The 26015-nt window shown below is 45.9% G+C and overlaps 1 protein-coding gene across 2 annotated transcripts in view; it reads left to right on the top strand.

The window, feature by feature from the left end:
- LOC115093338 (fibrous sheath-interacting protein 2-like) overlaps window positions 1-26015 on the top strand; it is a 561966-nt gene that overhangs the window by 381143 nt on the left and 154808 nt on the right. For both annotated transcript variants that reach the window (XM_029604965.1, XM_029604966.1), the window contains one exon: window positions 7581-7994. In XM_029604965.1, coding sequence (XP_029460825.1) covers window positions 7581-7994 — 414 coding nt within the window. The remainder of the gene's footprint in view (window positions 1-7580; window positions 7995-26015) is intronic.

Genomic DNA, 26015 nt, shown 5'->3' with positions numbered 1-26015 from the left:
TATTAATGGCATGGAGTCCCCCTCCTCTGCAGATAGGTCTGGGTTCTGAAATGGTATAGTCAGAAGGACATAGGTTATTAATAATAATAGTATCGTAGTCAAACAGCCAACATTCAAATATTAACACAACATCGGATTTTTGAGAAGAAATAAAGTCATGTATAATTAGAACTTTTTTCCTGATCTACTTAGTGTTTGGATACTTGCCAGGTACTTATAGCCTGGATCGGCCACTGTTGGAAACAGGATGCTGGGCTTGATGGACCCTTGGTCTGACCCAGTATGGCAATTTCTTATGTTCTTATGATCTTATGATTGTGCATTAAAAGTTAGTAAAGAAATGGTTTTAAGAAAACAGTCAAAGATTTAGCAGCAAGCATTATTGGTTTCAGGTTTCTTCTGGAAACAGGTTTAACACTGCTTCGACTTAGACCAAGGTGACCATATAATCCTTGGCCTAAAATGGTATTGATTTCCATTAAAAAAGGAGAGATGGAAGAGAGGAAAAAAAAGAAATTAAGGTTAATACATCAATACAAGTGAGGCACGAAGGGGCACACAAAGGGGCGAGCCCGTTTGTCTTGCTCCTTCGGCTCACGGTGCCTCCAGTGTCACAGCTATACACCATTCATCCCGATTTTTTTCTTTTTTCTTTTTTTCTGTGTTTAATTATATTTCCCTCACCCCTTCATGTGTTGCCATTTAAAAAATTATTGAAGATGGAGGTGAATGTCTCATTTCATGACTTTACTACACTAACTCCAAACCCATTGAAGTTAATGTTAGTCTGCTTTATGTGTTATAATCATCGACATTCCACCTACCATCCTGTTTATTTTATTCAAAAAAAATCTAAAATCTCCTATAATTTCAAACTTTATTTCAGTCCAGCAAAAACTGCTTCATGCACCTTTTTCCTTTTATTACCCGTCAATTACTTAGCTTAATGCTGCATCCTGCTTATTCAATGTCCTCCCTACAAGGCCTTGATTCGAAACGTCTAAGTTTCTTCTTCAGGGGAGATGAATAATCCGATGTTTCTCCTTACAATATCTGCTTTGCACTGCGACGGTGTTTCCTTCTTCTCACATACCTCTTGCTTCTTATACTCCTCCCAATGCTCCAGAATGAACCAATGACATCCCACCATATTCATCACTTCACAACGATAGCCAATCCAACGCTTCATTAAGTCCATAAGGAATTACTGAGTTTAATCTGAAAATCCACCTTTGTTCCTGATAATTTAACCTGGTTGCCAGATCCCCTCCCCTCACTGATTGCATCACTTATTCAATCACCGTCTACCGCAATTCATCAAACATATGTTGTGTATTCAAGCAGTGTTGAAATATAGGTGCCGATACAGTGCCCGTGTTTAAACGTGAACAATGTTCGACCAATCTTCTTTTGATCTGCCTGCTAGTTCTTCCAACATACACCTTAGGACACGGACATATTATAGCATATACCACATTAGTGGACCTGCAGTTTGTTTGATAACATCTCCTAATATTTACTTTAGATACCGGGTCTTGCTAGGTTTCTCCCTCTATTGTTTGTTCACAAAAATCGCAACATTGGCATTTCTCATGCACCCCTTCATTGTGGTATCTCGTTTATCTATGTAAGTATGTACAACTTTATCTCCGATGTTCGACCCCCGAGAAGTCACAATCAATGGTGCCTCCTTGAATATATCATGTAATGTCAATACATGCCAGTGTCGCTGTATGGAATCTGCTATCATCGCCGTAGCCGTGCTATTTATTTATTTATTTAGAAGCTTTTCTATACCGTCATTCATAGTTACATCACAACGGTGTACAATATGTTATATCAATAGGATATTCACATACTTAAAATATAAAGTTAATTAACAATAAACTCAAATAAAATTCAAATTGAGGAATGAATATACAACGTGTGCTATGTTCTAGTACACACGTCAATCTATCTTCCTCTCTTTTTTGCCGGTATTCCAATAGTTGTTTTCTGTCAGTGTACTTAGCTCTTTTATATGCTTTTTTAATCACTGATTTTGGGTATCCACGGGCTTTAAACCGATCTGTCAAAATATCAGCTTGAATCTCAGATTCCATCGGCGTTGAACATATGCATTTTATGTGGAAGAACTGACTTACAGGCAGACCTCTTTTAAAGGACGACTGATGATGACTATGGTATTTCAACAAATTGTTTCGATCCGTCGACTTCTGATTTAGAGAAGAGACGACTGAGGGGGGATATGATAGAGGGGTTTAAAATCATGAGAGGTCTAGAACGGGTAGATGTGAATCGGTTATTTACTCTTTCGGATAGTAGAAAGACTAGGGGGCACTCCATGAAGTTAGCATGTGGCACATTTAAAACTAATCGGAGAAAGTTCTTTTTTACTCAACGCACAATTAAACTCTGGAATTTGTTGCCAGAGGATGTGGTTAGTGCAGTTAGTATAGCTGTGTTTAAAAAAGGATTGGATAAGTTCTTGGAGGAGAAGTCCATTACCTGCTATTAAGTTCACTTAGAGAATAGCCACTGCCATTAGCAATGGTTACATGGAATAGACTTAGTTTTTGGGTACTTGCCAGGTTCTTATGGCCTGGATTGGCCACTGTTGGAAACAGGATGCTGGGCTTGATGGACCCTTGGTATGACCCAGTATGGCATTTTCTTATGTTCTTATGTTCTTAGAGTAGTTTCAATCCTCCCCTCCTTGACAACAATCCTCACGTCCAAATATGCGATCAATTCCCCACTCATGTCACCTGTAAACTTCAAACTAGAATTCAAAGAATTCAACCAATGGATAAACTGGACCAATTCTTCCTCTGATGTTTTCCAGACGAAAAATATGTCATCTATAAAACAACTCCAACAACTTATCTTGTCCCACCATTTAGATTTATACATATGCTTCTGTTTGAATTGTGCAACATAAATATTTGCCACAGCAGGGGCTACAGCTGACTTCATCACTATACCATGGTTTTGATGATAAAAATTATCACCAAACAAAAAGTAATTACTACTTAGTACCAGTTTCAACAATTGAATAATGAAATCCACTGGAATACGTTGAACTTGCCACTCATCTCTGAGTTTACTTGACACTATTTCCCATGCTTCTTCTTGGGGGATCTGCGTATAAAGTGACTGAATGTCCAACGATACCAACTTCCATTCCTCATTCCATACTTCCATAGTTTGCAATTTTTTCAAAAAGTGACTTGTATCCTTTAAATATGAAAAAGCTTGTTTCACTATTGTTTCCAAAAAAATATCCACAAAAGTGGCTAATGGTTCAAGTACAGAATTCCTTAACGATACTATTGGCCTGATGGGAGGATCTTGTATGTTTTTATGAATTTTTGGCATCGAATATATAATTGGAGTACTGGGATGTTCTCTCACCAAATACTTTTTCTCCTTTGATGTTAAAAATTTCACTCCATTCACCAACTCCTTAATCAGTCGTAATATCTCATATGTGGGATCTTGATCCATCAAACTGTAATATTTGGTGTCCTGCAAATGTGTCAACATATTCTTAATATACAACTCCCGATCCTGCATCACTATGGCGCCCCCCTTGTCCGCCAGCTTAATAATAACTTGCTTTTCTTTCGCCAGTTGATTACGCTGTGCGAGCTTTTTGTGACAAATTATGATATCTGGGTGTTTGTTTGCGTTCCATCTCTGCTATATCATGTAGAACCAATTGTCTGAATGTTTGTACATAAGGGTCCATCGGACCTGGGGGGGACCATGTTGACTTCAATTTCACTATTGACATATCCACATCTTTCTTATCCAACTGATGGAAAAACAAACGACAGTTTAATTTTCTAATAAATCGGTGTATAGAAATTCTAGTCTCAAAAGGTTTGTGAAAAGTGGTCGGGACGAATGATAAACCATTATCTAACACATCTACTTGATCTTGAGTTATTGCTAATGAAGATAGATTTACTACTGCTGATAATTTCTGTGCGTCTGTTGCCGTGTCATTCTGTTTGAAGATTGGAACGCTTGTTGTCCTTTCCATTTGGGTTTGTGGTGTGTTCCTCTGTTCCGATTCTCGGTGTCCAAAAAAGGCTTCTGAACACTATTGGCATTTTTTTGAGAGATAGTGTTGCTCATATTTTCCAGTGAATTTCCATGCTCTTCTTCTCGAAGATCTTCATCCGATCCACTCGAGCTATCCCCCGATGAGAAATTAAATCTTACTTTCTTCCCTTCTTGTTTAGAACGGGTTTTATCCCCCTTCCACACATAAACTTTATTATTAGCATAGTCCCCTTGATCCCTTTTAAATTTGGCTACTTTAGTATTTTTAATAGCTGCCCGAAATTGGTCCAGACTGTTTTTATGTTCGTTTAATTTATCTTCAGAGTCTGCCAATTTATTTACTGACTCTATCACAGGGGTTATCTGTGCATATAATTCCTCTGTATATTTATTCACTCGATTCACTAAGAGCAACATTAAATCAAGTGAACACTTGTTTAGAATGGCCATCCAAGTGTTCACAAATTCTGTATCTTCCGAGAATAACATCGGTTCCTTTTGAACCCTCAGGCCTCTAGGGATCATTTGTTGTTTAATATACTCCACTAAGCTAATACCGTGTAATTCTACTCTTATAAGTTTCTTGTTCAATCTCACATATTCATCCCAACCGGTATTTTCTTGCAGTTGCACCGAATCCGAAAACAACGAGGTTTGTTGTTTAATGCTTTCAATTTGCACATCCGAAAAACTAAATATGTTTTTCCATCCCTCCATGGAGCTTTCTGGAGCAGTTAATATCAAGTGGCACCACCAATTTGACAAACACTATTATTTAAATCTCCACTACAAGCAGGTTTTGGCACTTAATGTTATACACCATTCATACAACCCCGTATTTTCATACCAACATTCCTTTATATGAAGATCCTGATTTTTTTCTTTTTTCTTTTTTTCTGTGTTTAATTATATTTCGCTCATCCCTTCATGTGTTGCCATTTAAAAAATTATTGAAGATGGAGGTGAATGTCTCATTTCATGACTTTACTACACTAACTCCAAACCCATTGAAGTTAATGTTAGTCTGCTTTATGTGTTATAATCATCGACATTCCACCTACCATCCTGTTTATTTTATTCAAAAAAATCTAAAATCTCCTATAATTTCAAACTTTATTTCAGTCCAGCAATTGAGATATCACACCGGTTTACATTCAGGTACTGTAGGTATTTTTCTATCCCCAGAGGGCTTACAATCTAAGGGGTGGATTTATCAAAATGCGGTAAGTACCGCATGCGATAGCAAAAGGGGCATGTTTTATGCTAATATAGCATTTATCGCAATTTGCGCTAATTACCTGTGTGAAGAGCTAAGTTTGTGCAAATTGCAATACCACTTCAGATTCTGCGATAAGTGCCAGACCTGTTGTATTTCCTGCATTCAGAGAGAGAGAGAGCCTGGCCATAATATCATGGCCCATAGGTATTTCTATCCCTATGGTAGGCCCACCTAGTAACTCAAGGTGGGGATTAGGTATGAGTGTAGGGGGTTAGGGGCCACTTTGACGTTCTACGTGACACCTACAAACAGAACAGTGGTCTCTTGTGAAGATTTGATGACCTTTGGAGTGAGGAAACTCACTCCAAGATGAGATTTGGGCAATGTTCTCTCAACCTAGCTTGATGCACCTTATCGCATTTTGAAAAATGACCCCCCTAAGTTTGTTCCTGAGGCAATGGAGGGTAAAGTGACTTGCCCAATATCACAAAGAGCGACAGCAGGACTCGAGCCCTGGTCTCCTGGTTCATAGTCCACTGCTCTAACCACTAGGCTATTCCTCCGGGGTTGTATGAATGGTGTATAACATTAAGTGCTACAACCCGCTTGTAGTGGAGATTTAATCCAGTGTCACAGCGGCACTCTTATTCCAGCGCTCTCAGATGGATGATGTCACAGGTGGACGGGGTGGGCAGAACCCATGTGGCACAAGTGCTGCGGTAGTGGCATCAGCCAAGTTCAGGAGCAGGCAGGCAGGTAATTAGGTACACCCGGAAGTAAACTGGAGAAACAGCAGCAGCAGACAGTAGAGTCAGAGTGGAAGCCGCCGGTGTGGCAGAAACACTCTTATGCCGGCGCCCTCAGATGATGTCACAGGTGGGTGGGGCAGGCAGAATCCACGTGGCACAAGCGCTGAGATAGCAAAGTCAGCCAAGTCCAGGTTGTATCATTACCCCTACTAGGCTAGTGTTGTCAGAACTTTGTACTGGATCCGCGATTGTATAGGTAGTCAGTACAGAGCTATGAGAGATTGTGAATGTGATCAAATTTCCTGATCCAGTTAAGAGTCTAGCTGCAGCATTTTGAAGTAGTTGTAGTTTTTATATAAGACCTTTAAGTGCCCTGAGTAGAAGGTTTTAGGTTTTAGAGTGCCTGTTTATTGTTTAATTATTTATTTTCATATGGACCATTCTGTTGTTTTGCTATCTAAAATATGTCTAGGTCTGAATCCAGGAGGCTGAGAGTACAACCTTAGATCTGCATCACTCAAAGGATGGTGCAAAACTGATTGTCAACTATGTTCACGTATTTTGAAAATCAAATATATGCATACAGTTGTCTCTCCCTGGATGACCCATAATTTCAGTGACTAAATGCAAGCTCCTAATTAAGGATGCTCATTGGAGAACAATATTCAGCCCTGCTGATCTAACTAGCTAACACTTTAGCCATCTGTATCTTTCTGAAAATTGTCCTCCCCATGTTTTGTTTGGGTTTTTTTATTTAAAATGTCTTATATACTGCATTCTCAGTAATCAAAGCGGTTCACAGATAAAACATATATAAAATGGATAAAACAAACAAAAAAAGAACATTTACATTCCTAAGCAATTGGGTTGCCAGTATTCATTTCATATGGCTCCTGTCACACAATATAGCAAATGGGGTAGGTGAATTTTAGTATTTATTGTTTATGAATTGCATTTAGTTAATTTTAGTACAATAATGTTTTAGGAATTATATACATGTTAATTTTAAGGTTATAGGTATATTTTATTGCTAGATTTAATAGTTTTTAATACAAATTGTATTTATTGTATTATAATAGATTGTATGTGAAATGTACACCGTTGTGATGGTCTATTTTGACTGATGTAACGGTATATAAAAATGAAATAAACTATAAACAATGGAATACCATTTTCTTTTCATTCAACATTTGTTCCAAAGACCTGCTGGAAAAGCCAAGTTGACTTTTCCATAACTAGAGCTATAGTTCAATAATTTTTAGATACTGTTATTAATATAGATATGATTATGTGTATTGCTTATTTCATAGCCCATGCTTAAAATTGCTCAGCTTTGGGCAGTTCCTACATCTATTTCTCTGCCTGTGGATTTCCATTTTTACAACCCTTTGAGAAAAGAAAAATTAGTGGCACTTAATATCAACTATATATATAGATAGATACTTCTGTACAATAGCATATTCATATATGTTTCTATATGAAGCAGTAAGCAAAATCATTTTTGAGTTATTTGTTTTCAAATACTGTATTTTTTATTTCAGCCTATGAGTAGAAACTCATTTTTGAATCTGGGAAAACCTGACATTACCAAGATTGAACTTTTGAAAGATGTACAGAGCACACAGGACCTTATTATTCGACTAGTCGCCCATGATATGATGCGTTGTGATGAAGATGAAGACATTGATGAAATTGTTTTAAAGGAAGAAACTTCTTTATTTGTGAAAAGTCAGTACCTTAGGGATCGACTACCAAAAACTAAGCTGAGCTCGATCCTACGAAGTAAAGATTTGTGGAAAAGTTGCTGCAAATGCAAATGTAAATGCAGTCCTTGTTGCAAGTCCAAGGTTCCCCCTAGAGGTCCTATTCCAACTCTCCACAAAAGTACTAGCAAATTTATTTTGGAAATTCTTCCTGAGCCAGACACTTTTACTGCACCTGTGGTAACTTCACAAGTAAGTAAAAAATTCTATATTATATCTTAGAGCTATAAACTTATTTTTTGGGGAGTAAGCAACAGCTTGGATAGTGGGTTTAAATATTGTTAGTATAATGTCATCAGCAAACATTGTTACTTTATATTTTTTCTGACCTATCATGATCCCTGATATATCAAGTTTAGCACTAATTCTTTGAGCTAACTGTTAAGAGCAATAAAGGGTATCCTTGCTATATTCCACAGCCCAGCAAAATTTTCTCCAAATACCCTCCATTATCCTTAATGCATGCTTGAGGCCTACTATATAATCCAGCAATTTAAATTAAGAAATTAGATTCCAGTCCAGTGTTTTCCAACATAAACTGCATGAGAAGTTAGTGTACCTAGACACATTTTTTTAATGCATGGATTGCTAATAACATCAAGGGAGTCTTATGTAAGATTAACTTTCTTTCTAATGTTATCCGCCATCTTCTTTAAATGGATAAATTCTGCTTGATCTGAATTACTTGATCCCTGTAATTACCCTACTAACCTGATGGCAAGAATTTTTGTCATGAATTTTGTATCAGGATTCAATAAAGAGGTCTAGAAGATCCATAATTTCTCTTATCATTGCCCTCTTTAAGAAACACTGAGATACTGTTGGAAGGGGGTGTCCCAGATGTCTTGAAATTGGCAACTGTGAGACTGGTTCTAAAAAAATCAGTCTCTTCCATTTGACCAGTTGATGAACTTGCAGCCCATTTCATACTTACCCTCCTTGGCTAAAGTATTAGAGAAATGTGTACAGGTGCAGCTAGATGCTCATCTTGAAGAGCATAGGGTGCCAAATGGTTAACAGTTTGGGGTTAGAACATCTCATAGTACAGAGACTTTAATGTTGTTCCTTTTAAATTCATTATTTTGTACAATTGGACATTATAGCAGCCTTTGATACTGTGAGTCATGAACTGCTGTTAAAGGCCTTGGTGGTAATGTACTGTCTTGATTTGCATAATTTTTGCAGCATAGAAAACAGCATATCCAGTTAGGCAACCATTTCTCCTCATGGAGATCTCTGAAGTCTGGAGTTCCACAGGGATCTGCCTTATCTTCAGTGCTGCTGAATGTTTATTTCTCCCCATTAAGTTGTTCTCTGAAGTCTCCTGGAATGACTTATTTTGTGTATGAGGATGATGTTCAGTTTTTCCATACCTTGCACCACAAATGCAACTTTTTTCAGAAATTCCCTATGACAGTGAATGCTTGGCTGTACTGTCATGAAATGGTGCTTAATTTACAGAAGATTACACTTTTTTGAGTTGGTAAGCATTCCATCAAAGATGGTTTAGTACAATTGGGGGTAGATTTTATAAATTTGCACAAGCGCATACTTTTGTTCGCGCACTAGGCGCGAACAAAAGTACGCTGGATTTTATAAGATACGCGCGTAGCCGGGCGTATCTTATAAAATCCGGGGTCGGCGCGCGCAAGGGGGTGCATATTTGTGCAAGCTGCGCGCGCCGAGCCCAGCGCGCGCTGCCTGTTCCCTCCAAGGCCGCTCCAAAATCGGAGCGGCCTTGGAGGGATCTTTCTTTCCACCCCCCCGCACCTTCCCCTCCCTTCCCCTACCTAACCCACCCCCCCCCCCGGCCCTATCTAAACCCCCCCCCTTACCTTTATTGGCAGATTTACGCCTGCTGAAAGCAGGCGTAAATCTGCGCGCACCAGCAGGCTGCTGGTGCACCATCACCCGACCCAGGGGCTGGTCCGGAGGCCTCGACCACGCCCCGGGCCGGCGCCACGCCCCCAGTCCCGCCCCGAACCCCCCCCGGACACCCCCCAGACACGCCCCTTTTACGAAGCCCAGGGACTTACGCGCGTCCCGGGGCTGTGCGCGCACCGGCGGCCTATGCAAAATAGGCGCGCCGGTGCATGAGGGCCCTGCGCGCGTAAATCCGGCCGGATTTACGCGCGCAGGGCATTTAAAATCCGGCCCCTTGAATCCAGAACTCATATCAACATGTATAAAAAAGTCTAAGAAAAAGAAAATAATAAACATTAAGGGGCAGATTTTAAAACCTGCGTGCGGGCGCAGATTTGTTCATGCAAATAGCCGCTGTGCCTGGAGGCTCAGGCCACGCCCCCGCCCCGGACCACCCCGCCCCGCCCCTTTTGCAAGCCCCGGAACATACGCGCATCCCGGGGCTTGCGCGCGCCGCTGAGCCTATGCTCAGCGGCGTGCGTATCTGCCCCTAAATCTATATGTTGACATTATTTAGTCCACAATAAGTGTTAGAGAGAAAACAAAAACTAGAAATTAAGAAAATCAGAGAAAAATACATTTTTTAGGTCATATCCAGAATTAATAGAAAATGGCATAGCTTTTTTTTTGCAAGAAATTCTCCAATTGTACTTGATCATAGAAAATGTATTTAGATCCCTGGATCTTAAGAAGACTTTTACAAGTAAATTTCAATAGGAATTGAGCCTTAAGAGCTAAAACTCTTGGCTTCAATGCAAGAAAAAATTTCCTTTTACTTTGTGTTTCCCTGGCAACATCTGGAAAGATAGCAATTGTTTCCCCATAAACTGCTATGATTTGTGGGTATGTGGGCCCTTGGCCTGAAATGCGAGTTGTTACTACCTGCGGGGAGGACTCCCATAGGTCCGCACCTTTGGGAGGCGAGGTCAGAGACAGCGGGGAGCTCTGGATGAGGCAATGGAGAGGACCGGAGGAGCCAGGTGAGTACCCCTGTGGAGAATCAGGGTGGAGGCATTAGCTGAGCAGGGATCCTGAAGGGAGGAGTGCCAGAGAGACCACAGAGTGGGAGGCATGAGACTGGCCAAGCCAGAGATACTCTGGAGAGGCAACCCCAAGGGAAGGAGCTGAACAGCGGAGAGGATGATGATGTAACGCCCTAGGGCAACCCACAGGACAAAGAAGCCTGAGCCAAGCCTCTAGTGATGACATAGCACCACCCCGAGGAGCGGGGAAGTGTTGGCAGTCTTGATATTATATGTAGGCGCAACCCCGAGGAGCAGGGAAGCATAGAAAGTCACAAAGAAGTCGGAGAATGCTACCCCGAGGAGTGGGGAAGCTCTGGCAGTCACTTGGATAACTCGTAGGCACGGTCCTGAGGAGTGGGAGGCACGAACAGTCTTGTTCAGGCTGCGGGCACAACCCCAAGGAGCGGGGAAGCCCCACTGTAGAACTCACAGATAGCAGAAGTGTCCCAGAGGTAGTCCCAAGGAACGGGAGGCCTTGCAGGTTAGAACCCAGGAGATGCTAAGCCAGCCCGAGGAGCGGGGTAGGCAAGGAGAGCGAGTCCCCAATGCATACACTGGCCCCCGAGGAGCAGGTACCAGACAGGGTCCAAGTTCATAGGCACGAAAGCATAGTCTCAGGAACACGTAGGCAGTAGTCGAAGACGTACGGAACTTGTTGCCAAGTTGGCTAGCTGAGGGCGATGGTGGAGTTTAAATACACCGGTCTGATGAAATCTCATACAGGGACGCCCCCGATGTTCCCGCCAAGGAGGCTTCAAAGGAGGGCCTGGTGGCATGCACATGCACCTAGGAAGTCCCAACGTCGAGGAGGGTGGCAGCAGCGTCCAGGCCGCCACGAGGAATCCCAGAGAACGCGGTGATGGAGACTAGCCCAAGCCACAAACAGCCCCGGGGAGGGCAGGAGAGCAGTGCAGGAAGTAAGTACGCGCGGTCACAGCTGTCTGTGACCAATGGGCATAACATTAACCCCCCCCCCTCTTAAGGCCCCTTCCCGGGGGTGTGGGTTTGTGAGGATGCTTGGCATGAAACTGTTGAATGAGATCCTTGTCCAGGATTTTGGCCATGGGTTCCCAGCTATTCTCTTCAGGCCCAAAGTCCTCCCACGACAGGAGGTATTCCCATCTCCTGCCATGTTTCCTGATGTCCAAGACATCTCGGACTTGTAGGTGACGTCAACCTCGGAGGATACCGGAATGGGATCCGGTGGTTTCCTCGAAAATCCCGAGAGAATCAGAGGCTTTAGCAGGGATATGTGAAAAGCATTGTTAATTTTAAGTGAGGAGGGCAACTGAAGTCAGTAGGTAACAGGACCCAGGCGGCATAATATTGGAAAGTGGCCAATATACCTAAGAGCAAAGCGTGTTGAAGGCAGCTTGAGGTGAATTAACTTAGTGCTAAGCAACACTTATCCCCAGGTTGAAACTGGGGTACTGTACGATGATGGACGTCGAAAGCCTTTTTTGATCTCTTGTTAGCTTGTTCGAGCAGCTGTTGGGTACTTCGCCACAGTTGGTGTAATTCTTGGGCAGTCGCCTGTGCTGCCAGAGATGCCACGGACAGCGGAAGAGGATGTGGTGGCAAGGAGATGAACCAGTGGACATGGATACATGAGAATTTAATGCAAATCCCACCCATGGCAGGAGGTTGGCCCAGACATACTGCTACAGATTCACATAGGCTCGCAGGAATTGTTTTAGAGTTCTATTGGTCCTCTCAGTTTGGCCGTTGGCTTGAGGGTGGTAGGTTGAAGTGAAGTCTAGGAAAATATCCAACTTCTTGCTAAGAGATTTCCAGAAACATGCAGTGAATTGAACACCACAATCCAAGAGGATATGTTTGGGGAGACCATGGAGCCAGAACATATGCTGAAAAAACAGTTTGGCCAGCTGAGGTGCTGTTGGGAGGCCAGGTAGGGCCACAAAGTGTGCCATCTTAGAGAAGCGGTCAACTGTGACCCATATGGTGTTCTTCCCACTGGAGATGGGCAGATCCACTATAAAATTGGTGGCGATATGGGTCCAGGGTTCGCTTGGAACAGGAATTGGCTGCAAGAGTCCCCATGGTTTCCCAGCTGGAAGCTTATGATGAGCACATGTAGAACAGGATTTGACATATGCTTAGGTATCCTTTTGAATTGTAGGCCACCGATAGCGTAGAAGGGTGGAAAGAGCCTTAGCTGACCCGGGTGTCCGGAGGTCAGCAAGTCATGGTCCCACTGCAGAACTTTCTGTCGAGACGAGCGAGGGACCACAGTCTTTCCTATCCTGGCACTGGATAGGTGGCGGACAGAATGACCCTGGGAGGGTCTATGATGTGCCGCGGTGAGTCAGGTACATCCTCGGTGACGAATGAGCAAGAGAGGGCATCAGTGCGCCCATTTTTATTGCCTGGAAGGTAACACAATACGAAATTGAATCGTGTAAAGAAGCGGGACCAGCGGGCCTGGCGGTAGTTTAGATGCTAGGCCTGATGTAGATACTCTAAATTTTTATGATCCGTATATACGGTAATCTGGTGTTGTGTCCCCTTCAAGCCAGGGTTGCTATTCCTCGAAAGCCAACTTGATGGCCAGCAGTTCTTTATCCCCGATGGCGTAATTGCATTCCGCTGGCGAGAATTTTTGAGAAAAGAAAGAACAGGGGTGCAGCGTATGAGTAGTGGAGTATTGACTTAATACGACTCCTACGCCAACGTCGGAAGCATCGACCACAAACGGGCGCGTAGGGTCCGGATGACGGAGACAGGGTTCCTTAAGAAAGGCAGCCTTGAGATCCTGAAAAGCCGTCATAGCTTCAGGTGTCCATTGAGGGGGATTGGCCCCCTTACGAGTCATGACTGTAAGTGGTGCAGTCAGAGTGGAATAATGGATAAAAGAGCGATAGTAATTGGTGAAGCCAAGGAATCTCTGGAGGGCCTTGAGGCCTGTAGGTTTAGGCCAATCACGGATGCTCTTCAGTTTCTGAGAATCCATACAAAACCCCTGGCTGGATACCACATAGCCCAGGAAAGGGACGCTCTCCTGTTCGAATGAGCACTTCTCAAGCTTGGCGAATAGTTGATTCTCCCGCAGTCGCTATAGAACTTGAGAAACGTCCCGGAGATGACTTTTGAGGTCTTGTGAGAATACTAGTATATCATCAAGATATACGACTACGCACTGATACAGCATATTTATTTATTTTTTTTTTTTATTTAAGCATTTTTATATACCGAGTTACGTTGGGAACATCACCTCGGTTTACAGGTAACTTAATGCAGCAAGAGGCTTTACAATGAACAGGTAACAAAATGTAGCAACAGGATAAAAATAAAACAGTAAAAATTAACTATGTAGAAAGGGTATATATTACAGTCATGGGGGGGATGGCAAAATGTACTATACAAACATAAAATGAGTGGCAATGGCCTGATGGGGATATGTACAGGAAGATAAACATGTTCAGGAATTCACTGTGACCTGAGGGGGGGATGTACAAGCAGGGAGGAAGACATTATGGGTTTTCGAGGTTATGTATTAAAGGTGAAATTACAAAGGGGTATTTACAGAGGAGCAGAGAGGAAAAAGGGAGGGTAAAGAGTGAGTTGGTTCAGGTGTAGGCCTGTTTAAAGAGCCAAGTCTTGAGGTTCTGTTTGAATTTTTTTGGGCACATTTCCTGGCGAAGACTAGGGGGCATCTTGTTCCAAAGGGCAGGCCCAGCAATGGAGAGGGCACGTTCTTTGGTAGACTTACGTTTTGTCAGTTTAGGCGAGGTGTATGCGGCGTCGCATGGTGTTGTGTTTGGGTAGGTCTGTCAAGGGTACGAAATCGGAGGTACTCTTTGAACCAGGGCATGTCATAGTTGTGAAATATCTCTGAAAACCTCGTTCATCAAGTTTTGAAATTCCGCGGGTGCATTGCACAACCTGAATGGCATCATGAGGTATTTGACATGTCCGTCGTGGATGTTAAAGGCGGTCTTCCACTCATCGCCCTCGCGGATCTGGACCAAGTTATAGGCCCCGCGGAGATCTAATTTTGAAAAGATCTTTTCTCACAGGACAAGCAGGATGGTTGTCCTCACAAATGGGTGACATCGAGGATGGAGCCCACCACGGAAAACTTCTGTCAAAGTTTAAACAGAACTTTGACTGGCCCCTACTGGGCATGCCCAGCAAGGCACTGACCCTGCAGCCAGCAGGGGTCTCCCTTCAGTCTTCTTTTTTCCACGCAGCAGTTGCCACGCGGTGAAAGGAGCTCTCTAACCACGTTCCTGACAGGAATTTGGAATTTAATTTCCTAAGAAAATTTGCCCCTCAGGGGTCTCCCTTCGACAAATTTTTAGTCATCTTACGGAACCCGGTAAGTTTTTTGCCTTTTTTCATCGACTACCGTCGATTTTGGCCCTTGAGGCCTGTTGGCACTTACCGATCCCCAGCCAAAATTTTGGCTTCAGGCCATGGCAACGGGGTTCCGCCGTTGTCCGGATTGTACCCGGACTATGTCCATCACAGACCCCCACAGGGTTTGTGTAATGTGTTTGGGTAGTGAGCATGATGTCCTCACTTGCACCAAATGTGCCTTAATGACACCCAAGGGTCGCAAAGCCAGGATGGAGAAGATGGGGCTCCTCTTCCATGCACCCACCCCAACGCCATCGATAGCATCGACGTCATCGGAACCGGCACCGTCGAAGTTGTACCATCATCGTCAACCCTCCGGTGACCGTCCGCCATCGATCGCTTCTCGGCCGTCGACTCCCGTCCCTTCCCCGGATGGGCGAGGGGATCGGAAGGAAAGGCACCGCCATCGACTGCACAAGTCTCGGCCTGTCGAGGATCCACAGCCATCGACCTCTGCTCAAGCCGAGCCACCGACAAAGAAGCCGCGAACAGACCGGACACCCTCCACGTCTCGTTCGCCGGCATCGAGGAAACCCTCACCCTCCCGGGGTGCGGAGGCCGTGATCCCACCGGTTACGGTGGTCCCTCCGGCCCTGCCTCAGCCTCCCTCTTCCGTCGAGCCGGGTATGGTTACCCCTGGTCTCCGGGCAGAACTGGACCGGCTGGTCCAGGAGGCCATCGAGAAAGCGATGAAGAAATTGCAACCTCCATCGGCACCGTCTCCGGCACCGGTTCCAGTGCCGCCCCCGACACCGACACCGGCACCGGCTTCGCCACCGAGGAGGGAACCGACCACCGATCCGTTGATACAAGCGCTAGCACCGCTACTGAGCCGCATGGAGGCGCTCATGACGGCCCTTCCATCGGTGATTCCAGTACCATCGACAACACCGCCGTCTCCGACTGGATTTTCATCGGCAGGAGAAACACCGTTCCGGATTCCCCCTTCCGGGGTGGTTCCATCGGTGCCTTCTGGTATATCTCCACCGATATATCCTTCGGTTCCATCCATTCCACACCAGGCACCGATTCCATCGGCAGCACCGAAGCCATCGATGCCATTTCTGGTTCCACCTACGGCACCGATTCCACCTCGGTTTCCATCGATGCCTTCAGAGCCTCAGCCAGGTCCATCAGGGCTACAAGCCCCACTTGATCCCTACGATACCTGGGGTGATGATGATGATACATCTTCTGACACAGATTTGCCTTCGCCACCATCTCCTACAGAGAGTAGAAAAAGATCTCCTCCTGAGGATCTATCTTTCATTAATTTTGTGAAAGAGATGTCAGAAGTTGTACCTTTTCAACTACAATCTGAAGCTGATGACAGACACCAGATGATGGAACTCCTTCAATTTCTGGATGCTCCAAAAATCATCGCTTCCATCCCTATACACCAGGTGTTTTTGGATCTGCTCAAGAAAAACTGGGAATCTCCTTCATCAGTGTCCCCAGTTAACAAAAAAGCTGACTCCACCTACCTTGTCCAGTCAGCACCAGGTTTCCAAAAACCTCAACTGGATCATCGCTCTGTTGTGGTTGAGTCCGCGCAGAAGAAGGCCAAGCGTCTTAAGCCACACTCTTCTACCCCACCTACCAGGGACAACAAGTTCCTAGATAGTGTTGGACGGAAAGTCTATCATGGAGCTATGTTGATTTCACGCATAGCTTCATATCAACTTTACATGACTCAGTACAACAGAGCCATCCTTAAGCAGATGCAAGACTATGCTGACACGTTGCCAGACCAATACCAACCGCAGCTTCAAGCCCTTCTTCACAAGGGATTTGAGGCAGGGAAGCACGAGATTAGGACTGCCTACGACATATTCGATGCTTCCACAAAAGTTTCAGCCACAGCCATCTCAGCCAGACGTTGGGCTTGGTTAAAATCATCCAACCTTCGCCCAGAGGTTCAGGATCGTCTTGCTGATTTACCCTGCTTAGGCGATAATTTGTTTGGAGAGCAAATTCAGCAGATTGTGGCGGAGTTAAAAGACCACCATGAGACGTTGAAACAACTCTCATCTGTCCCACCTGAGCTGACCTCCAAGCAACCGCAAAAGAAAGACTCTAAGAAGTCATTCTTTCGACCACGCCGTTATTACCCTCCATCGGCCAGGCCTCGTCCAGCTCGATCCTCTACTAGGCCTCAGCCGCGTCAGCCTAGGAAACAAAGGCCTACTGTAGCCCCTCCTCCTGGGCCTGCGGCTGGCCTTTGACTCCCCTGTAGGGAACACATGCCAAACCCCTCTTCCGGACATCCCTGTAGGAGGTCGACTGTACCATTTTCTACAACCTTGGTTGCAGATCACCTCAGATCAGTGGGTGCTAACAATTATCGCACAGGGTTACCACCTCAACTTCATAACTCTTCCGGCAGACTCCCCGCCTCTTCAAGCGTGGAGTCTATCCACCCATTTGGCTCAATTACAACAGGAAGTATCCCTTCTTCTGCAATCAAATGCTATAGAACCCGTTCCTCCCTCTCAACGAGGCAAGGGATTCTATTCCAGATACTTCCTAATACCAAAGAAATCAGGGGGACTACGTCCCATTTTGGACCTTCGAGCCCTCAACAAATACCTTCAAAAAGAGAAGTTCAAAATGGTAACCCTAGGCGCGCTGCTCCCTCTGCTACAAAGAGGGGATTGGCTGTGCTCTCTCGACCTCAAGGACGCTTATACCCACATTGCGATCACACAATCCCATCGCAAATATCTGCGGTTTCTAGTAGGCCACGACCATTATCAATACCGTGTCCTCCCTTTCGGTCTAGCTTCTGCCCCATGAGTCTTTACCAAATGTCTCGTAGTGGTAGCAGCATTCCTAAGGAAGGAAGGTGTCCACGTCTACCCATACCTGGACGATTGGCTAATCAGGGCCTCCACCCAACAGATAGCTCAATCCTCCCTAAAATTGACAATTCAAACACTCCTTTACTTAGGGTTTCTCGTCAATTACGAGAAATCTTGCTTAGTCCCGTCTCAAACCTTATCCTTCATTGGGGCAGACTTGGACACCTTACAGGCAAAGGCTTACCTTCCTCTTCAGAGGGTCCACACCCTAATGTCCCTGGCTCGCCAGCTCCAGTCTCAGAACACTGCCACGGCTCGCCAGTTCCTCATTCTTCTAGGGCACATGGCATCCTCGGTTCAAGTCACTCCCATGACCCGACTAGCCATGAGAGTAACACAATGGACTCTACGACACCAATGGATTCAAGCTTTTCAGCCTCTGTCCTCCATCGTCACAGTCACACAAGCGCTGCGCCTATCCTTAACCTGGTGGACGACTCAGGTCAACCTCCTTCAGGGCTTACCCTTTCTTCCACCGGATCCGCAAGTAATCCTAACCACCGACGCTTCTCACATCGGTTGGGGAGCCCATGTGGACGACTTTCAAACCCAAGGGTTATGGTCCAAAGAGGAAGCCGAACACCAGATCAATTTCCTGGAACTTCGAGCAATCCGCTATGCGCTCCGAACTTTCAAAGATCATCTATTTCATCAGATAATCTTAATCCAGACGGACAACCAAGTGGCCATGTGGTACATAAACAAGCAGGGAGGCACAGGCTCCTTCCTTCTGTGTCAGGAAGCTGCGCAGATCTGGGCGGAAGCCCTCTCACACTCCATGTACCTCAGGCCACTTACCTGCCGGGAGTAGACAATGTATTGGCAGACCAGCTGAGCCGTGTCTTCCAACCACACGAGTGGTCACTCGATCCTCTGGTAGCGACCTCTCTGTTTCACAAGTGGGGTTCTCCCCGCATAGACCTCTTTGCGTCCCCTCAGAACCACAAAGTGGACGATTACTGCTCTCTCATTCGGAGCCAGCACTCTCGGCCAAGAGATGCATTCTCCCTCAAGTGGACAACAGGTCTGCTCTATGCATTCCCTCCACTCCCTCTTGTGTCAAAGACTCTCGTGAAGCTACGCCAGGACGGAGGAACCATGATCCTGATAGCACCTTACTGGCCACGCCAAGTATGGTTTCCAATACTCCAGGATCTCTCCATCCGCAGGCACATTCCTCTGGGAAAGGACCCGCATCTGCTCACTCAAAACGACGGATGCCTCCTCCATCCCAACCTCCAAGCCTTGTCCCTGACGGCATGGATGTTGAAAGGTTAGTCCTTCAGCCTTTCAACCTTTCAGATTCCGTTTCTCGGGTCCTGATAGCTTCACGAAAGCCTTCCACAAGAAAGTCTTACTCATACAAATGGAAAAGGTACACATCATGGTGCACTTCTCAGTCCCTTGATCCCCTTTCCTGTCCAATCTCCAAATTCTTGGACTATTTATGGCATCTCTCTGAATCAGGTCTTAAAACCTCTTCTATCAGAATGCATGTCAGTGCGGTAGCCGCCTTCCATAAGGGTATTGGGGGTAATCCTATTTCAGTACAACCCCTAGTAACACGCTTTCTTAAGGGCTTACTCCATCTAAAGCCGCCCTTGCGTCCTCCGGCCCCATCCTGGGACCTTAACCTGGTTCTTGGTCGTCTTATGAAACCTCCTTTCGAACCTCTGCACTCCTGTGACTTTAAATATCTCACTTGGAAAGTGTTATTCCTTTTGGCTATTACTTCAGCTCGCAGGGTTAGTGAATTACAGGCCCTAGTTACCTATCCGCCTTACACTAAGCTCCTGCAGGACCGCGCGGTACTCCGCACTCACCCTAAATTTTTACCTAAGGTAGTTTCTGAGTTTCATATCAATCAATCCATCATACTACCTATCTTTTTTCCCAGGCCCCACTCCAACTCTGGAGAGCAGACCCTGCATACCCTAGACTGTAAACGAGCTCTAGCTTTTTACCTAGACCGTACAGTTTCCCATAGGAAGAGCACTCAATTATTCGTCTCTTTCCATCCTAATAAGTTGGGACAACCTGTGGGTAAGCAGGCTCTTTCTTCCTGGTTGGCGGACTGCATTTCTTTTTGCTATGAGCAAGCTGGCATTCCTTTTCAAGACCGTGTTAAAGCACACTCTGTGAGGGCCATGGCGACGTCAGTGGCACACCTTCGATCGGTGCCAGCTTCCTGACATCTGCAAAGCTGCAACCTGGAGTTCTCTCCATACCTTTGCAGCCCATTATTGTTTGGACAAGGCTGGAAGACAGGACTCCATCTTCGGCCAGTCTGTCTTGCGTAACCTTTTTCCAACCTGATGTACCAACACCCTTCCACCTACCCGGTTGGGTGCGGATGCCCTTTCCCAAATTTCTCCTCACTTATTGTGCCTGCTGCACACCGTTGGGTACATTGGTGCAAGTCGGGACATCCTCAGCTCGGTACTCACCCATTTGTGAGGACAACCATCCTGCTTGTCCTGTGAGAAAGCAAATGTTGCTTACCTGATGTAACAGGTGTTCTCACAGGACAGCAGGATGTTAGTCCTCACGAAACCCGCCCGCCTCCCCGCGGTGTTGGGTTCGTTTTATTCTTACTTTCTAGGCACTGCCTGTAGCTTTGAAAATCAGACTGAAGGGAGACCCCTGCTGGCTGCAGGGTCAGTGCCTTGCTGGGCATGCCCAGTAGGGGCCAGTCAAAGTTCTGTTTAAACTTTGACAGAAGTTTTCCGTGGTGGGCTCCATCCTCGATGTCACCCATTTGTGAGGACTAACATCCTGCTGTCCTGTGAGAACACCTGTTACATCAGGTAAGCAACATTTGCTTTCTCCTTGAAGCCTGTCGAAAAGCTCAGAGATAAGTGGCAGCGGGTTGTGATTTTTAAGGGTTATTTCATTTAGGCCATGGTAGTCAATGCAGGGGCGCAGAGAGCCATCTTTTTTCCCTACAAAAAAGAACCCTGCACCTGCAGGGGACTTGGAGGGATGAATGAATCCCTTAGCCAGGTTTTCACGAATGTATTCTGACATGGCTTGGGTCTCCATCTGCAAGAAAGGGTAGATTCCCCCTGAGGGGAGGAGCTAAACAGCATAGAGGATGATGATGTAATGCCATAGGCCAACCCACAGGACAAGGAAGCCCAAGCCGAGCCTCTAGTGATGACGTAGCACAGCCCTGAGGAGCAGGGAAGTGTTGGCAGTCTCGATATCATATGTAGGTGCAATCCCCAGGAGGAGCAGGGAAGTGTAGAAAGTCACAAAGAAGCCAGAGAACGCTACCCTGAGGAGTGGAGAAGCTCTGGCAGTCACTTGGATAACATGTAAGCGCGGTCCCGAGGAGCGGGAGGCACGGACAATCTTGATCAGGCTGCGGGTACAACCCCAAGGAGCAGGGAAACCCCACTGTAGAACTCATGGATAGCAGAAGTGACCCAGAGGTAGTCCCAAAGAACGGGAGGCCTTGCAGGTTAGAACCCAGGAAACGCTGAGCCAACCCAAGGAGTGGGATAGGCAAGGAGAGCGAGTCCCCAATGCGTACACTGGCCCCTGAGGAGCGGGTACCAGACAGGGTCCAAGTCCACAGGCACGAAAGCGTAGTCTCAGGAACATGTAGGCAGTAGTCGAAGACGTACGGAACTTGTTGCCAAGTCGGCTAGCTGAGGGCAAAGGTGGAGTTTAAATTCACCGATCTGATGACATCATCACACAGGGACGCCCCCGAGGTTCCCGCCAAGGAGGCTTCAAAGGAGGACCTGGTGGCATGCGCGCATGCCTAGGAAGGCCCAAAGTCGAGAAGGGTGGCGGCGGCATCCAGGCCGCCACGAGGAGTCCCAGGGAACACGGCGGTGGAGACTGGCCCGAGCCGTGAGCAGCCCCGGGGAGGGCAGGAGAGCAGTGCAGGAAGTAAGTACACGCGGTCGCAGTCGTCTGTGACCACAGGGCATAACATAAACAAAGCCTCCCACTTGGAAAAGAAGGTTAATGCTTGTCTTACTCCTGGGAGAAGATTACTCAAGAGTAGCAATCTCTAATGAGTCACTCTGAGACTGTTCTAAAATAGACTGTCAGGTAAAATTCTCCAGCTATATTCGAGTTGGCATCTAATTCACCCCCTATTGCAGCAACATGCCCCCACTCCGCTAAGTAAAAAACCTTAACAAAACTAGGTAGAGAATCATGAGAAAGCTTTAAAAATTCTAAATAAAACTTTTTAAGAATTTCAGTAGAAGAGATAAAAGGACACTTTGGAAAATTTATGAAATGTAAATTTAACCTGTGAGAATAATTAGACAGATTTTCTATTTTTGAATGCAAAATCAAGTATTCTTAAGCAGAGGTGCATTACAGTTTCACAAAACTGTACAATTATCTTCAATTCTGACAATTTTGTCCCCAAGATCTTTAATAGCCTGGGAATGATTATTAAATACATAAGGAATAGTACCCCAGTTAGTAAGCTTAGAATCCATCCTGAATGAATGAGATTGTTCCATTTTAGAGATGGTCATCCATAGAGCTTCAAGAGTGATTACTTCAGGCTTTGAATAGCTGACCAAATCTCGCCCTGAAGAAGATACTGTACCCTGCACCAGTCCGAGAATCCCCTGAATATTTTTTCCAATTCAATAGCTGTGCTGAGGGGTTCCAGTGTGAATAATTCTGGTCATTAATGTGTCAGCTTATAAGAATCAATCACACATTCATCTACCCTCCCCCTTTTCCTCTTGTATTGTAGTATATTCCTATATAAACAGTAATAATACTTGGAGAAAGTAATACTATAGAAAAAGTGATTATATTTTCTCTTAGCAATAATAAGGCAGATTACAAAAAGGCATGATATGAATACAAGTAGTGAAGCATATAAAAGCCAAGCTAAGCTAAATTGAGTGTCTGGTTAGGCAGGTGAAGAGGTCATTGCACAAAGGTGGGAATCGTGGGCAGTGCTGGGAGTCTTCACGCACAAGTCTGTAGTCAAGTTGTCGGCTTGCTGGCTCTCCTATATCCTGATCTTTGTTACTGTCTTTTATGCTTGCCGGGTGTACAACCCTGCTCTTATCACTGCCCCCTTGTCACATCACAAAGTTCTTTTCGCTCTGTACCTTCGTCTTTCTCTCTTACTAGTGGTGGCACACAATGATATGGCCTTCTTTTCCTGCCCCTGCCTTTTTGCTTATCCATATGTTTTTCTGTATTACTTCCTAGCTTTGCATTTTACCCTTTTGGTACAGTCATTATTATCTACTCTTTTTCCAGCAATGTTTACTAATTTAGGATTATACAAACTCATTTTTCTCCCCTACCCATTTGCTCACAATATGAAAAAGTTGTTTAAATGCAGCACAGTTCCTGTATTGTTACTGTATGCTGCTTTTCACCATGTGGTTACACAAAGTTACAAAGCAAACAGGAAATCAGTACTATTTATTTATTTTATTTATTTAAAACCTTTTGTATACCGGTGTTAGTGTGAACATCACATCGGTTTACAATATAACAAAATGAATAGAAAATACAATTATCAAGGGAATAAACAGGTGGGCGAAGAGAAACGCGGGAAAGCAGCATAGAAAGATAGTACAACTGGTGTAGAGTTCTTAACATAGGTAACTATTGGAACATATCATGTTGGATATCATGTTGGATATACTAATCACTGTAATAGCAGGAGACGAGCAGAAAGATTTCACAGCTTCTAACACAAATATGTTGCGAAGCGCGCTATCAGGGCCAGTTAGGAGCTCAAAGGCGCAGACCCATCTAAGGTAGGAAGTAAGCCCTTGGGCCGCGGCACAGCTCAGGGAAGAGCCCCAAGACACACCGTGGGAGATGAGCTGGTACGAGCACAGGTGGGGCAGGAGCGAGGCTGGAGAGAAGATTAGGCGAGGATTATCCAGAACAGGAACAAGGCAGGCTCAGCCCTCCACTGGACCTACACGCACCAATGAGATCCAGCAACACAATGCTTATCTCGAGAGTAGCCCTCTGGCCACTCGAAAGCCCTTTTGGAACCGCCGCTTGGGAACGACGAGTGCATGAGGCCAGACGGAGGCTGAGGGCAGGAACATGAAGACTCAGATGAAGACTCAGGATACTCGGAGGATTTAGACGTAGACTAGGATACTCAGGAGACTCAGATAAAGACTTGGATACTCGGACAAGGACCGGGATATTCAGAAGACTCGGACAAGGATTCAGGATATTTAGAAGACTCGGACAAGGATTCAAGAGATTCAGAAGACTCGGACAAGGATTCAAGTTGCTCGGAAGTTTCAGGCAAAGATTTAAGAGGCGGGAGAAAATACTGGGTGAGAACTGCATCGCAGCGCGCCCTACACAGCCGCCCAAGGCTGGTTGCGGACCATGCTAAACACGAAGCAGACTCCAGACGAGGTAATGGAACTTGAGACTGGAACATGACAAAGATTCAGTAGAGGCCTGCACCAGGGCGCGCCCTACACAGCCGCCAGTGGCTGGTCGCGGACCATGCTGAAGCGGAGCAGGTTCTGGCAGAGTCTTAAGCATGGATGGAAGCAGGCACAAGATTCAAGACTCAGGATACTCAGAAGCAAGGCATTAAAAACAGAAGTCTCCAGGAGGCTTGCGCTGCGGACGAGAAGAATGCCTTGTACCAAGAGGCACCCTGCACAGCCTCTCTGGGGCTGGTCACGGACCACGACATGGCACACTAAGAGAGGTGGACAGACAAGGGACCTGAGAACTGGACAAAGAGCTGAAGATGAGACGGACGAAGTCAAGACAGGAACATAGGACATCAGGAACATGGAACATGGCACCTCAGGACAACTGACATCAGGACATCTGGACAAGGAACATCTGGAACATCAGGAATAGATGTCAGGCGACGAGGGAGCTCCAACGAGGGACAAGATCAGGAACATCAAGGAAACAAAGTTCAGGAACACGAAGAACATGGAATGAAGATCCATCAAAGCACAGGAGACCATTGAAGACTTGGAAAGGAAGAAAGATCACAGACACTGTGCAAACCCAATCCGAAGGCCCTGAAGAATGGTAGCAAGGCACTTTTATAGGGCTGAAGCAGGAACAGGTGGATGACATCATCGATGAGGGCCGCGGGGCTTTTCCCGCCGCTGGCCCTTTAAATACCAAAGAGAGGCGCGTGCCCATGCCTATGCAGAGGCCAGGAAGAGGACAGACACTCTGGTGGCATCCCGCCACGTGGGAGGCCCGAGATAGAGGGGCTCCCTGCCGAGAAGTGAGAGAAGAGGCACATGCAGCGGCAAGGATGGCTCTCCTGCCATCCGAGGATCCTGGCATTGGCTCCAGCTGCGAAGACGGAGCAGAAGCGGCAGCGGCGGCTTCAGCCGCGGAGGAAAGCTCCTGACAGCGGCACTAGGGCCGCTTGGGAGCTGAGACACAGCGGCACGGCCTGCCACGAGGAAACTATGTCAGCGGCCCGACTGGCCGCATTTGAGCTGAAGGTAAGTGGGGGGATTGCCTACGGCTCGCGGGCAGTACCACAATAGTATCCCCCCTTCAAAGACCCCCTCCCCAAGCCTCCTATCAACAGCTTGAAAGGGTGGAGGATCGCTCCATACCGTCAGGGGACGATCAAGGGTCCAAGGTCAGAAGTTGGAAGTTCTTGGCGAGGAACATTAGCGATGATAATACTGTAGTTGAAGACATGGTGAAGAAGATCGAAGATCCAGGCAAGACATAGACAAAACACTGAAGACATGAAACAAGCAAGGTACAGGATTTGCAAGTGTTGCATCCGTCGCTGCTCGATGCCCTCACTCCACCCTTTTTACCTCTGTGGCGACTCCCTCCGGGTCTGATGGACGGCTAGCTGCCGCGGCGTCTTCTTGCCGTCTCTTTCCAGTGTCCCCAGACTGGCACGACGCTGTGGATCTGCCATGTTGCCTGATGACGTAGGGCGCATGCGTGCGCTCCGATTGATATACCAGCAAGGGCGCGAACCTCGGGAGCGTCCCCTGGGATGATGTCATCGCTTCCAATATAAAAGGTTTCACTATTCGCTA

Source organism: Rhinatrema bivittatum, chromosome 6, assembly GCF_901001135.1.
Source record: "Rhinatrema bivittatum chromosome 6, aRhiBiv1.1, whole genome shotgun sequence".
Classification (NCBI taxonomy): domain Eukaryota; kingdom Metazoa; phylum Chordata; class Amphibia; order Gymnophiona; family Rhinatrematidae; genus Rhinatrema; species Rhinatrema bivittatum.
Note: the sequence above shows the minus strand (reverse complement) of the source record. Positions and strands in the feature narration are given on the sequence as shown.